Source organism: Nansenia antarctica (assembly GCF_963989245.1).
Source record: "Nansenia antarctica genome assembly, chromosome: 11".
Classification (NCBI taxonomy): Eukaryota; Metazoa; Chordata; class Actinopteri; order Argentiniformes; family Microstomatidae; genus Nansenia; species Nansenia antarctica.
The window spans coordinates 4,314,277-4,329,213 of NC_137681.1; the positions used below are offsets into that span (position 1 = coordinate 4,314,277).

General features: G+C 45.6%; 1 protein-coding gene across 1 annotated transcript in view; it reads left to right on the forward strand.

Moving 5' to 3' along the window:
- atrnl1b (attractin-like 1b) overlaps nucleotides 1–14,704 on the forward strand; it is a gene marked incomplete at its 5' end in the record, with an annotated part of 127,090 nt that extends 112,386 nt beyond the window's left edge. The window contains 2 exon segments of the mRNA XM_080541894.1: nucleotides 5,014–5,128; nucleotides 14,171–14,704. Coding sequence (XP_080398020.1) covers nucleotides 5,014–5,128; nucleotides 14,171–14,295 — 240 coding nt within the window. The 3' untranslated portion in view covers nucleotides 14,296–14,704.
- Between the last annotated feature and the right edge of the window lie 233 nt (nucleotides 14,705–14,937).

Here is a 14,937-nt window from a genome sequence, read left to right on the forward strand (position 1 = left end):
ATGACGAATGTCAATCTTTTAAGTTAAACATAATCAATCACAACATGACCTAATGGACTGCACTTATATAGCGCCTTTATCCAAAGCGCTTTACAACGGCCTCTCATTCACCCATTCACACACCCATTCACACACCAATGGCGGCAAGCTACCATGCAAGGCGCCGGCCCGCTCACTGGGAGCAATTTGGGGTTCAGTGTCTTGCCCAAGGACACTTTGACATGTAGCCAGCCGGGGCTCGAACCGCCGATCTGCCAACCTTGCGATCATTAGACGGCGGCTCTACCTCCTGCGCCACAGCCACCCATACAGCCAACCAAAAGTGACCCAAGGAGAGATGAGGGGACAGGACACAGGAGGACAGTTAGTAGTAGTAGTAGTAGTACACTGAAAGCGAAACGTGAAGAACGGAAATTATGTTTGGAAAGATCGAGGGGAAGGTAGCAGCACTTTGGAAGCCCTGAGGGCATGGCAGTCACAGAGAGAAGGAGCGACACTCACCATGGAGAGCCCTGAGGGCACGGCAGTCACCGAGGGGTAGAGTGAGTTTGAGTGCAGACCCAATGGTGCGTGAGCTCGTTAATTTCTGTACCACCTCCAAAAATGAGAAAAGTAATGGGAGGCTGAGAAAGTGTGCTGTTAAACGACAGTGATTAGAACGGAGGAGGAGGAGGAGGAGGGTGGGGGGGGAGACGGGGAGGCCGTTTGTGTTGATGGTGTTTTCTCTCCACCTCATCTCTCTCTCTCTCTCTCTCTCTCTCTCTGTCTCTCACTCACTTTCTTTCTCGATTTCACCATCTCTCTCTTTCTCTCCCCCTCTCTCGTCGGTACTGTCTCTCTGTCTCGTTCTTTCTCTCTCTGTCCCTTTTATTTATCTTATTTGTCCGTATCTCTTTCTTCGTTCTTCGTTCTGTCTCGTAGACTCTTGACCTCCCTCTCCTCCCTCTTTGTCCCTCTTTTTTTGTTGTCCGTCTCTCTCCGTGGTTATTCTATTCTCTCCTCCTCTTTCTCTCGTTCTCTCTCTCACTCTCCGTTCGTTAGTTCCAGCTCAGTGGTAGTTACAGTCTAGTGGCGTGCTAACCAGGGCTGTGTACAGTCATACACCAGGGGTGTGTAGTGTAGTGTAACCAGGGCTGTGTGTGTATGCAGCGTGCACCCTCGTAGTGAGGCACACGTCGCCCTCTGCTACAGAGTGTGAAAGTGTACCAGCTGCCTCCAAGATGGCAGAGCAGTAGAAGGAGCTCGGGGCAGCGGTTCTTGGACGTCGCGTCTACCTGCCCAAAGAGTTATTTCAATAAAAACAAATGTGTATCAATTGTAATACTTTGACTTGTTTCTTATTTTTTCTCCTCACTCTGTAATGGAGACCCACTCACACAGTGCCCACTGAGACTTTTGACTCCACAGCGTTTCAACTTGACAAACAGGTCGAGTGACCTCGTGTTCCTTAACTAAACTTGGAACACCCTGTTCCCACTTCAATACGCCGCCGATACGTCGAGAAGTACACCTCTCTCAAACGACCTGGATTGACAGTTGACAGTGAGAGTTCCGTCCGACAGATATCGTGCAAATGACATTCAATTCAAACCGCTCTTTAAGCCACGCCCACCCTGACCTCCAGGACCAGCTTGGATGATGCCAACGGAAACCCTGACGTCGCCGACGTCTCGATCAGACAGAGATGTTTTAGACGTGAACTATGGTATTTGGATCTGTGCGTTTGATTGGCAGTTGGCAGGGGGAAGAAATTGCAAGCTATGCCACTTAGCAAAATGAGAATGCACTTTACTTTTGATTGAGGAACACTGCATGGGTAAGAGCTGCTGGCAAGGATGTCACATCTGTAGTTGACTGTAGATGTTTTTTCATATTGAGTCTCTCTTGAAAGGTAATCTGATCCGCTGAGCAATTTAGATCTCCAGAGACGAGAGAGTTTCTTTGCAGATTCTCCAACCGTTCCCTCTGGGACCAGGAACCCAGGGAGAGGTTACATCTCCTGATTGTAACGCTGAACAAGAGATGCTAGAGATAGTGGAAGTATCTATCTAGGGGCCTGAGAATGAGGTTGGAGAGAGAGGACAAAATGGAGACAGTTGAAAAGCCAGACACCCCAACTTCCCCTCTGCCCCCCCCGCTCACCCCTCACGCACATACACACAGTCCAGCCTCCCATTATCAAGACACAATGCCTGTGAACTTTTAAGTGCTGCCCAAGTGGCCTCTTCGCCTCACAGAGAGACAGATATTGCTGTGATAACAGCCTGTCTGGAGAGCCGGCTGGACGTCACTGTCAGAGCCTCCCATTGTCCAAGCTGAGCTTTCCACAAAGCCTCTCTCTCTCTCTCTCTCTCTCCGCCCTAAAGTAGAGGATGAGGACGGCCAAACTTGTGTGCGTGGCATGTCAGTGTGTGTGCGTGTGTGTTTGCAAACACCGCTTGTTGAGAAAGTTTGGGGTTTTTTGCAACCTGGATCAGTGTTTGACGGCTCAACACCGGGAAACGTGGAAGAGCTCTCACGTCTCTGCCAGCCGTCCAAACCGTCCTCCGGTATGTTCCGTGTTCAGTTGACTGTACCAGGAGATGCATCTTCATGCTCTGCAGCCGCCGTGTTTTTCTCAAAAGCCGGGCTGGTGAAACGTCTGTGCGTCCGTCTCCTTTTTATTAGCGAGTCGCTTTTTAGTTTATTTAATTTAGCTGTCAAGTTTTTCACTCACTCAGACAGTCAGTCTTAGCGAAACATCCCCGTCTTTAAGACGCGTGTACCGTTCGTTCCCTTTAGCTCCTTATGACTGAAATCACTCAGCCGAGAACGGAACGAGAAGGGAGAAGTACGTTCATCTGACTTTGAATAGAATCAATAATCCTTCTTCTTTTGTATTTCGTAACGCATCGGAATGTCACCAAGATGGCCGACACTACTACTACTACAAACATCCAAATTGTGGAATGCACTGCCAGTTTACATCAGGGATGCAACCTCAGCAAATATGTTCAAGTCAAGACTAAAAACCCATCTTTTTAAATATTGCCTTTAAATGACTAAATAATTACATTACGATTATATAACGATTGAAGCACTTTGAGCTGCGACGTTTGCAGGAAAAGCACTATACAAATAAAAGTTATTATTATTATTATTATTATTATTATTATTATTATTATTATTATTACAAGATGGCCGTCATTACTTTGTGACATCACAAAGCAGCTTCAGGCCTGTCGTTGGTCGTCAGGACTACGGTCATTGTTAAACTATGTAACATCCTGACAGGTTTAACTAACGAAGGCCTAGCATTAATGATAGAGAGAGTTTCCTGACGAGGGGATTAGAGTTCTAGTGATATGATATGGAGCCTAAGGGGGGTTTCCGCTGTAGGAAGGATGAAGGCACATTGATTTTTAGATTTACTGTCTTTGACTGTCTCCAAGAATTGTGCCCTGCTCATCTCACTGAACGTGGTAATAATCCAACAAGGGATTAGGATCCAACACCAGATATGGATATTAAGGCCCTGAGTCCTTCCTTGAAATACCTGCGCACCTCCAAACTCCCCATTGACGTCATGGTGTAACGTGTGGGAGTAACGTCTACAATTCATTCAGTTCATATTCGGCTCTATGATATCTAAAAGCGTTGGCGGAAAACATGAGTTACTGGGGCATGCTGTTAAAGGCCTAGTGGGACTGAAATTAGCCCAAAGTTCAGACCTGGGAGAATCTCTACTTCACACACAGTACATGGGGTTGTAGAACCCCTACTTCACACACAGTACATGGGGTTGGAGAACCCCTACTTCACACACAGTACATGGGGTTGTAGAACTCCTACTTCACACACAGTACATGGGGTTGTAGAACCCCTACTTCACACACAGTACATGGGGTTGGAGAACCCCTACTTCACACACAGTACATGGGGTTGTAGAACCCCTACTTCACACACAGTACATGGGGTTGTAGAACTCCTACTTCACACACAGTACATGGGGTTGTAGAAGCCCTACTTCACACACAGTACATGGGGTTGAACAGAGCAGACTCAAGGGTACTCGCCCCTCTATTGAATGAAGTGTTGCATGAATGATGCATCCACACACAAACCCTTTGTTACTCATAGAAAGACAGAGAGAGAGAGAGAGAAAGAGTGTCTGTGTGTGAGTCTGTGTGTGTGTGTTTGTGTGTGTGTGTGTGTGTGTGTGTGTTTGTCTTTGTATCTGTCTGTCTCTTCTCTCTCTCTCTCCATCTGTCTTTCTGTGAGAAACAAAGTTAGCGTAATGGATCTGAAACCATTTTTAACGGACACTTTCCTCCCTAATTTCTGTCTCCACCCTGACCCTTTGAAAGGTCCACTTAGCATCATTATCTCGGATGACTCATGATGTTTTTATGACAAGCGGTTATGGCCGTTTACTCAAACTGAGACTAGTTCATAGTCTTATCACTCGGCCTGTCAGAGAGTGACACCTCTGTGTGTGTGTGTGTGTGTGTGTGTGTGTGTGCATGCATGTGCGTGTGCGTGTGTGCGTGCATGCGCGCATGCATGCAAGTCTGAGAGAGAGAGAGAGAGAGAGAGACCGAATATTTTCCACCCTTCTATTTGTCTAGCTACATGTTGTTGTGTGTGCTAATTGTTGCATCCTCAGATGCGGGTTCTTAATAATCAATAACAAATCAGCTTTGCTTGAATTTCAATAGTCTGGTTATATATAGATAAATAAATAGTTCTTCTCAGCTACGATACAGATATGATCACTTCAGATATTTCATTACCACTAACTGCCTTTTTCGTGAACCACCCAGTTCCCAACTGTCTCAACCAATCACCATAGAGAGCATCAAAACAATGACTGTTATTGGTTTAACATCTACTTTTAAACAGAGGTATAACTCTTAGTGGTTTATAATAACTGTAATAATAACAATACACCACACTAATAATTACATGTAATGTAAGTGCATGACCTTCTCGGTTGAATTTGAAAACAAATGTCTCCCCTCTTCTCTTTTCCAGGGTCCCCCTAAGCCCATCGCCATGGAGCCGTGTTCGGGGGGCCGGGCGGCCGTGCTGACCGTCCTCCTCTGCCTGCCCTCCGGCCCCTCCGGCCTGCCCCCCCCCGGACAGTCTGGTAAGTTACCTTTTTCCTGGGTGCTGTCGCCCATCGTTGAACCAATAAGCCAATAATACGGTCAGCACTCTCAAATATGGCAACATACAGTATATATCAATTTAATTCATATCATCAGGAGCGGTAACAAGTGCAACAACTTCGTGGCTGGACTTAAGTTACATTTCGGGCGTCATATGCCATCAAAGGGGGGAAATGCAACATGGAAATATGTCAAAATGCGGGACTGTTGTACACAAAGCAGCCTTAAAACATTGTTGTAACGTTAGATCGCTAGCTAGATCTTTTTTTTCCTCAGAATGTCAACATGTGGGGCGCTTAGGTGGCGTAACACACTAAGCGTTGACCATGTAACCGCAGGGTTACCGGTTCGATTCCGGCCGCGGACATATCCTGCATGTCATCCCTTCTCTCTCTCTCTCATCCATCCTTCCTGTCATAATCTCTACTGTCTCTATCACAATAAAAAGAAAAATATGAGTTGGACTGTGCCCCACGCAAACATAAAAAATAAAAAAAAACTATGTCAGCATGCTGTACTTTAGTGCACACGTTCACCATCAGTCACGGCGGGGGGGGTGGGTGGGGGTCGTAAGCTCCTTGTCGCAAGCCTCAAAAACACAAGTCTTTTCTTCTTTGTTGTGTTTTGAACTCTACGGCGGTGCAGGGGGGGATAGATTATGCTTCTGTAGGTGTGTCACTTCTGTCTGCGTGCGAACTGCGAAGCGTGTGTTTTTGTGTTTTTGCGGGGGAGCGCGCTTGTGTAAGTAGCGTTTTCACAACGTTTTATGTTCCCGACGCTCCCTCCTCCCTCCCTCCCTCCCTCCTCCCTCCCTCCCTCCCTCCCTCCCTCCCTCCCTCCTCCCTCCTCCCTCCCTCCCTCCCTCCCTCCCTCCGCCTCCCACGGCCTCAGCGCTCACCGGCTGACTCCTGAAGGTGCTAAAAGCACACTCCACACTGACAGAGAGCGGCGGCGGGGCGCTTACATGACAACCTTCTCTCCTCCGGGCTCCCGTGCTCCGCTTCCCCCCGCTAGCGTCATCAGCCATAATTGAGTCACAGATTACAGCTAAAAACAACAACCGAGTGTCGTCGTCATCAAGTGTCTCACCCGGTACATGTGAAAAACCAGAGTGGACCACTCTCGATTTGCTCTTTTCATAAGCTCTGAATCATAATCAGTAATTCATTGTATTTATATAGGGCTTTTCCGGGGCTCAAAGACACTGACAATATGGGGAAAACAGAAAACACAAGCAACAGATAACATGAGCACATAGAACACAGAGTTAACGAACAGGCACAGGGAACAATTAACACAGCAATGTCCAGGGGGGAGGGGGGGGGGAGGCAGGGTTAGGAGAGATGGTTAGGGGTAGGGAAGGTTGTATGCTTGGGAGAACAGGTAGGTTTTGAGGTGGGATTTAGAAGTGGAGAGTGAGGGTGAGTCTCTGAGTTGGTTGAGGGAGAGAGTTCCAGAGGCGGGGTGCAGCTCGTGAGAAGGCACGGTCTCCGAAGCCTTTGAGTTTTGAGGGTGGTTCTCCGACGAGGATAGGTTTCTGAAAGAGAAACTTCTGAGAACCTTGACAGGCGTTGATTTCAGAAAGAAATATGAAACAAGAAAAACCTTCAGGTTGTAAATGTTATGTAACGTTCCCCAGTTTAAAAATAGAAAGCATTCTTTATCGATCCACCCTTTTTCAGCCTATTCATCGGTATCAGCTTAAGTGCTGTTCGGCCGTGCGAGACCTTCACGATAGTTTCGGAAAGAAGGGAATATATTCCTGTCGAAGAGAGTTTGGAAGAAAAGACCAGATGAGGTGCGGGGCTCAAAGGAACGTGGTACGTTGTGTTATTTATTGTACTTTCAGTCAGGTTACATCAACTGTTGTGTTTTTCCACTAGAAAACACCAGTATGCTAAGACAAGCGTGGTTATTGAGACAAGAACAAAAGGCTGGAACTGCAGAGACAGTGTCCCACTTGTTGAGACAGACACGTCAGCCTCCATCTCTCTCTCTCTCTGGTCTGATCTCGTATGCTGCTTCAACCTCTGAGTCTGGAGAGACTCGCTTCTCTCCTCAAATCATTTCTGGAGACTATTGCCCACCGCAGTGTGTGATCCACATGCACAGACACACATACACACATACACACACACACACACACACACACACACACACACGCACACACACATTAATTATAGTATATTATATTATTATTTTTCTCTTCAAAATAAGAGTACTGCCCTATAAACGGTTTGAATACCATGTACCATTTAGACAACATTAGACTATAGAGACATTATTACAGTGTTAGACAATTATCATGCTATATTATTGTTGTTAATGAACCCATATTCAATATGTTTGAAATGATTTATAAAAGCATACCCAGAGAGGCTTGGAGGACCGGTCTGTTATTGCTGTTGTCCAATGAGGTCGGAGGTCGTACCAGAGATGAATCAATAAACGGAGGGTCTCAGTTTCCACCGTATCTGATGAGTCGTCATGGTGATTGGAGGATAGAGGTGTATGGGTACATTAGCAACCATAATTACACACATCCGGTGTGTAAAAACTAGCAAATACAATTTCCCGACGGTGCAACCCCGCTATGCAATAATTGCGATTAATGTTGCATTATTTCACGTCAGCGTTTATAAGTGCGTTAATAACTGGCTCCTGATTTGGCAAGCACCAAGTGAATATCGATCAGTCTACAATAATGACTTATAACTGTTGACTTGTAACCGTAAATAGTTCACGATTGAATAATAAACTGATTATGAGTGATTTTTGAATTGATTATAAACCATTTACACATGTCACCTTAATGTAAACCCTCATGTTACCCATGATGCTTATAGTTTAGAACTGGTTTAGAACAGGTGAATTGATGATTCACTTCCTTAGTCAAATGTATTGATTGTAAGTCACTTTGGAATAAGGCGTCTGCTAAATGCCAAAAATGTTCATGTGAAAATGTAGTTTTCTTACTTGTATTGCTTAGAACACTTGTACGGCTCTCCAGATATAAAAATAAAACGTTAAGAAGAATATCCACACCACACCATACGCGTACCCTATAATATCCAGATTATATTTTGCGTTTATCTTTTCTATTCATTTGGGGTTGACGCACATCATACTGTAGCTGGAGAGAACTGACCCTTTTAATACATTTATATTCACATAAAATAACTTTATAAGACTGACTAATGATTTGATCTGTTGGTGTTATGTGGTAGGGTTCACCATGGTGTAACTGACCAGGCGTTCTCATAGCCACCTGCCTCCAGTAACATGAACTGTACAGTACACACACTCCTTGTTGTCCTGGGGTGGCTGTGTCTCAGGAGGTAGAGCCGTCGTCTAATGATCGCAAGGTTGGCAGATCGGCGGTTCGAGCCCCGGCTGGCCACATGTCGAAGTGTCCTTGGGCAAGACACTGAACCCCAGAATTGCTCCCAGTGAGCGGGCCGGCGCCTTGCATGGTAGCTTGCCGCCATTGGTGTGTGAATGTGTGTGTGAATGGGTGAATGAGAGGCCGTTGTAAAGCGCTTTGGATAAAGGCGATGTATAAGTGCAGTCCATTTACCATTTACCATTTGAACACTCCTTGTTGTCCTCCTCTTTTCTAAGGCAGCTTTGAAGGAAGCCACAAATCTATTTTACTCTCTGAAAATAAACAGTTTTTTTAATCCAAAGATGGCAGTATCGGTAGAGACACTACTATAATTACAACGTCGCAACAGTTTCGGTGTGGCATCGTCGACGTAAAACACCTGTTTTGTTATGAAAACTCTCTGAGAGCAGACATTCTTAGATAGAACGATCACATCACAAGACTTGACGAAACAGACTGGCTGCCCCCAAGACAACAGTTCCAACCCCCCCCAAAACTTGAAAGACGCTGTGCCTCATTTTATTCTCTTTCGTTTCGAGAGTTGCTCAGCGGAGAGCTTTGTAGACGGAAAGCTGCTGAACGGGAGCACAAATCAATGATTTAAAAAAGGAGTGACTTTTTTTGAAAGCTGTTTATAGCAGAGACGGTACCTGTCACATAGCTGTCTGTGGTGAACCTTGGTGACATCTATTGTAACAGATGGATGTGTGCACATGTGTGTTCTAGATGGTTCTTCTGCATTGAATACATCATTAGTTAGTGATGCACCAATGGATCGGCCAGCAGTTATTGGAAAAATGTGCACAGGCGGTAATTGGCTGTTGTCGGACTGAAATGATTGTTTTCCATGCTTCTGTTATGTCAGAGTAACAACAATGAAGCACAAACTGACATTTACGAAGTTCACTTTTTCAAAGTGTACTTTATTAAATCAGCTTTAATTCATTCATAGGTTTTTCGGTGACTGCTGCAGGACTGACTAGGCGTGTGTCTGTGTTGGTTGAGTGACAGTCCATCTAGCCAATCAATGTTACAGCTGGTTGTTTACTGACATTGAATCTCTCTCCCTCCCTCCCTCCCTCCCTCCCTCCCTCCCTCCCTCCCTCCCTCCCTCCCTCCCTCTCTCTCTCTCTCCCTCTCTCTCTCTCTGTCTCTCTCTCTCTCTCTCTATCTCTCTCTGTCTCTCTCTCTCTTTCTCTCTCTCTCGCTCTCTCTCGCTCTCTCTCTCTCTCTCTCTCTCTCTCTCTCTCTATATATATATATATATATATATATATATATATATATATATATGTGTGTGTGTGTGTGTAAACCCACTTACCCGTTAGTCTGGTGGTCTTTCACCTCACCTGACTCTGCAGACACTAGCTGAGCTGAGCTGCTGTCCATGAGCTAGGCTTATGAGCACTGTACAACAGCAGTCTGCAGGTGGCTCATATGCATTTATTTTCTTTCACATTTAACTATTATGAAAAATAGATGACGTGATTTATTTAAATGAATAGTACCTAATGTAAAATATCAGATAGGCCTATAAGCGTATGCATTACTCAATACTGTGTGTCTAGCATTGCAAGTGGAGAAGGGGGGAGGGGGGGGGCAGTGATTTTAAATTAATCTTAACTAAATGAACATTAGTGGATTAGTGAATGAGATGCATTATTCACTAATTCACTAATGTTCATTTAGTTAAGATTAATTTAAAATGTACATGTAATGTAATGTAATGTAATGTAGCCTACCATGTACATTAACAGTACCGGTATATTGAGGGAATGACTTAACTGGCTTTGGACTAATAGTTTTAATACATTTCCTAATAATGCCTTTCTAATTTAAGGCTCACAAACCCCTTTCACAGTGAAATAGTATGGGTATATTCTACATTTCCTTTTCTAGTTCCTTAGAGTCATGTGACACGATGTGAGTATTCCAGTCGTTCTGTTTTGTGTCTCTGATGCTCCTAGATGCCACAGGGCTAAAATAAATTATATAGTTTAGGCGGAAATTGTGGAAAGATCTGTGTCATTGACATTTTGAAGAACTCCAGTGACCTCTCTATTTGACAGGAAGTTTCACAACTGGTCTTGAATGAAAGCTAAAAAGGTCCCCTTTAAAATGACACCAAGCATTATATTATAAAATATAGAAAAATGTCTTTACCATTAATCTAAACCAGGACAGGCACCAGCATCTAAAATGCAGTTTACCTCAGGGGGTGGTTAACTTCATGAGCTGACTCAACTGCCACTCAGAATTGTTATCATACCAAAATATCATATGACATCTGACATCATACAGACATGTATCATGTATGCATTAAAAAATTATAAGCATGTTTTGCCACTTTGAGTGGCACCGATATGTGACATTTTGGGGTCTGGCCTGTTTAACAATATCCTGTTTACATGTCATTTACTCTACTTACTGAAGCATAGCATAGCTGACATAGGCTGTTATTCCTCTGAATATGAAAACTCTAGGTTAAAATCTGCCGACATAGCAACAGGGATGTTAAGTTTATGCTAACGTTTGCTAGCTATTAGCTGGGCTAGCTGTCAGACATGAATGAATGAATGAATGGACTTTATTGTCATTGCTACAGTACAGGTACCAAACAACGAAATTTAGGAGGTATGGCTCCCCTGGTGTTAGGAAAGGGGACATGCAACTGTTGTACTTGGTGAACTCAGATGTCACACGACTACAACTCTCTCAGATCTAAAAGGAGGCGGTCCACTTCGAGGCGTTCACATCTGATTAACAGTAACGAGTGTCGTTATTTCCGAGGACAATTTAGATATGAAACCTTTGAAAGTCAAGAAACAATGAAAAATGAGCAAAAGGGTATTACTACGAGCGTCATTTGGCGATTTCCATTTCAGTTCAACTTTAAAATATCAGATTATTCAGACCGGTTGTTGCATACAAAATCCATTATCAGTCACACCGATAACCTTGAAGTACCAAAGTCACACACACACGTCTCCAGAACGTTCCACAGCAGATCGGAAGTAAGAGGGCAGAACCACGATACTGTCAGTGTATCATTCCCAACCTATTTCCTGTTCAGAAGGGTAAGGAGAATACAACACACACACACACACACACACACACTCATGCACACACACTCTCACGCACGCACACCAAACACACACACACTCACGCACACACACACACACAGACATACACACCAGCACGCACGCACACACACACTTACACACTTACACACACACACGCACACTCACGTACACACACACACGCACACACTCACACGCACACACTCACACACACACACACTCACCCCCCCCACACACACACACACACGCTTCTATGCGGTCATAACTCCTGAGAGGGCAAACTACCCCTCCCGTTTTCTGGGGGCGTAAATCCTGACCCCCCCTGTCCCCCCCCTGTCCCCCCCTGTCCTGACACACTCAATCCAATCCCATTCCTTTTGGCCGACCCGTCTCATCTATAATGAACTGGAATCTCAGATAATTGTATTGCTTCACTAGCGGAGGCTAGGAGCAGGGCCTGGACCGGCGACAACACAAGGGCCGCTCGTTGTGGTTGTTGTTGTTGTTGTTGTTGTTTTTTCCCTTCTGTCTCCAGTCCTCCTGCAACGGATGATTTGCAAGAGGATTCTTTGAAAAATGTTTTTTTGGGGGGGTTGCGTAGCCGTGATTTGTGTGTGTGTGTGTGTGTGTGTGTGCGTGCGTGCGTGCGTGCGTGCGTGCGTGCGTGCGTGCGTGCGTGTGTGTGTGTGTATGTGTGTGTGTGCGTGCGTGCGTGTGTGTATTTACTGCATAGCCGTGGTTTATGCCTCTGCCATCGTCAACAGCGTGTTGGCACGGCTCAGTGGCTTCGAGGGCCGCCGGTCGATCGGCTGTCGTTTATTGTCGAGTGCACAGGAGGGAGGGGCGGGGGGGGGGGGGGGGGGGGTGTGGAGAGCTAGTACTCAAGAGGAACTTCTGAATCAAACAAAGGGGTACTCGAGACCTGGAGTAGCCTACCTGTTGAATGGCTTTGGCGGTCACCCTGTCGTTTCACTGTCCTGTCAGAAGATAAATAAATGGCAGGTTAAACTGTGGACTGTCAAATAAAGTCTTACCACGTATGTTTCCCCTCGTTCGGAGGGAGGGTCTCTTCCGACACTCAACATCAGTATCAGACGTCTTGCTCACCTTAGAAGTGTCCAAGGTGGAGTTCGGTCTGAATTCTAAGAAGTCTGTTGTGGAAGTGTCTTTCCCAAACTTCCCAGACTTCAGGGGGGGTGCACTGTTTCGCCTTTCACTTGTTTGACAGTTACCTGCCAGAAGCAACAATTGTTACATTTGCATAGATACTAGAGGTATCATGCAGACCTTGACGTTGTCCCGCACGATGAGATCAGGGAGGAGACTATGGGTCGGTCTTTTCCGTTTACTAGGACCTGATTCCCGTAATTGATTGATACTCAGCTGATTGATTGATTGATTGATTGATTGAGTTATTAGGGTAAAAAGTACAGACAGTACATCCCAGAGGATAGCAGGTAAAAGTGTACTGAAACACTTGTTTCCAACGTGGTCCTCGTTGGTAGACAAAAACAACCAAGACAAGAACATACAAAGCTAACCATGAGATGGGCATGATGATGATGATGATGATGATGATGATGATGACAGACTGAATCAGTAAACTGTTGATTACAAATGCAAAGTATATTATATTTACTGACACACAGAGTGAAAAGATCAAAAGCTTGTATTTCTTTATTTCTTCTTCTGCGATGTTCCTACAGTTTCAGAATGTGTGATGCACTTTTAGCTGCGAAACACAAACCACTGCACATTGTCCTGTCTGCCTTTTCAACAAGGAAATTGGGAAGAGGGCAAGTTGCCCTGTAGCCTACGCTGCCCTGAACCAATCATCCAATCAGCAGGCACGTCGCACACATCTCCCACTCCTTCACAGACAGCTAAACTGGCCATTATTTTGAGATCGAAAGGAACCTTTCTCCGATTACGGATAATATCTCCTCTCAAAATGATTGGATGATGATCGTGTAGAAGAAGTACTCGGCAGACCTCTGCTGTAATAGATACTATACTTGAATATGTGTCATGCCATGACACCTAGTTATTGTTTGTCCTTATGAATCAGCTTGTGTCTTTTTTTGTGTGTCTAGCTGATTCATAAGGACGGATTCATAAGGACTGATTCTTTCCTCCAAAACCAATAATGCAAGAACCTATTTCAATTTTGAGATACAATATTTCACCATTCCAGAGTCAAGTGTTCTGCGTTAGGTTTATTTGAGGAAAGTAATGGACTACTGTCTAGGCTAAATTGAAATCTTATTTTGAATTGGCTGTGGTCGAGATAAAAGAGGGGAGCTTAAAGTTGAGCCGAAATGTCCATCTGATTTCTTCTGTTTGCTCAGTTTGCCAGAGAGTTTCTCAGCTTCCCTGTCTCATCTCTCTCTCTCTCTCTCTCTCTCTCTCTCTCTCTCTCTCTCTCTCTCTCTCTCTCTCTCTCTCTCTCTCTCTCTCTCCCTCTCTCTCTCTCTCTCTCTCTCTCTCTCTCTCTCTCTCTCCCTGTCTCATCTCTCTCTCTCTCTCTCTCTCTCTCTCTCTCTCTCTCTCTGCAGGTATCGCCATTGCCAGTGCCCTGATCGACACCTCCCAGCAGAAACCAATGGACTACAAAGAGAAGAGCCAGGGCTTAAAGAACCGCAAGGCCCTCCCCCCGGCGCACCAAGGCACCTGTGTCTGAACCCCCGGCCGGGCTCCGGGCCTCCGGGCCTCCGGGCCTCTCCCAGGTCCTCTGGACGTACGGGCTCATTCTTCTGTTTGTAATCGGGTGCCAACCGCAAACAAACCTCTGTTCTCAGAGGGTTGGGACCCCACGACGTCCTGGATTCTGACAGGCCACCTTTTCATTCTCCACCTCCTCCGCGGAAATGCTCTCTCCTTCTCTCCATCTCTCCATTTTCCCACATCTGAGTGTCGTCTCCTCCATCTCTTCACTCTCTCTCTCTCTCTCTCTCTCTCTCTCTCTCTCTCTCTCTCTCTCTCTCTCTCTCTCTCTCTCTCTCTCTCTATTCTGCACCTCCAAGCCACAGCATCTCTGAAAGCAACAGCCCAAATATCTACCTAGCCTCTCCTCCTCTCCTCCTCTCCTCCCTCCCCAGTTCATAGCATCACTGACCCTGCTCAGACCTCCTCCACCGCCCTCCATGTCCACTGGGGCCTACAGCTATGTCCTGGGTTGGGGGGGGGGGGGGGGCGGGGGGCAGCTAACCCTGAGGAGATGACTGACCTCTGTGCTAAGGACAGCCTCAGATTGTTGTTACTTAAGTGACCATGTTTGGAACAAGACTGCCTGAAGGACCTACAATTTTTTGCAAACATCCAT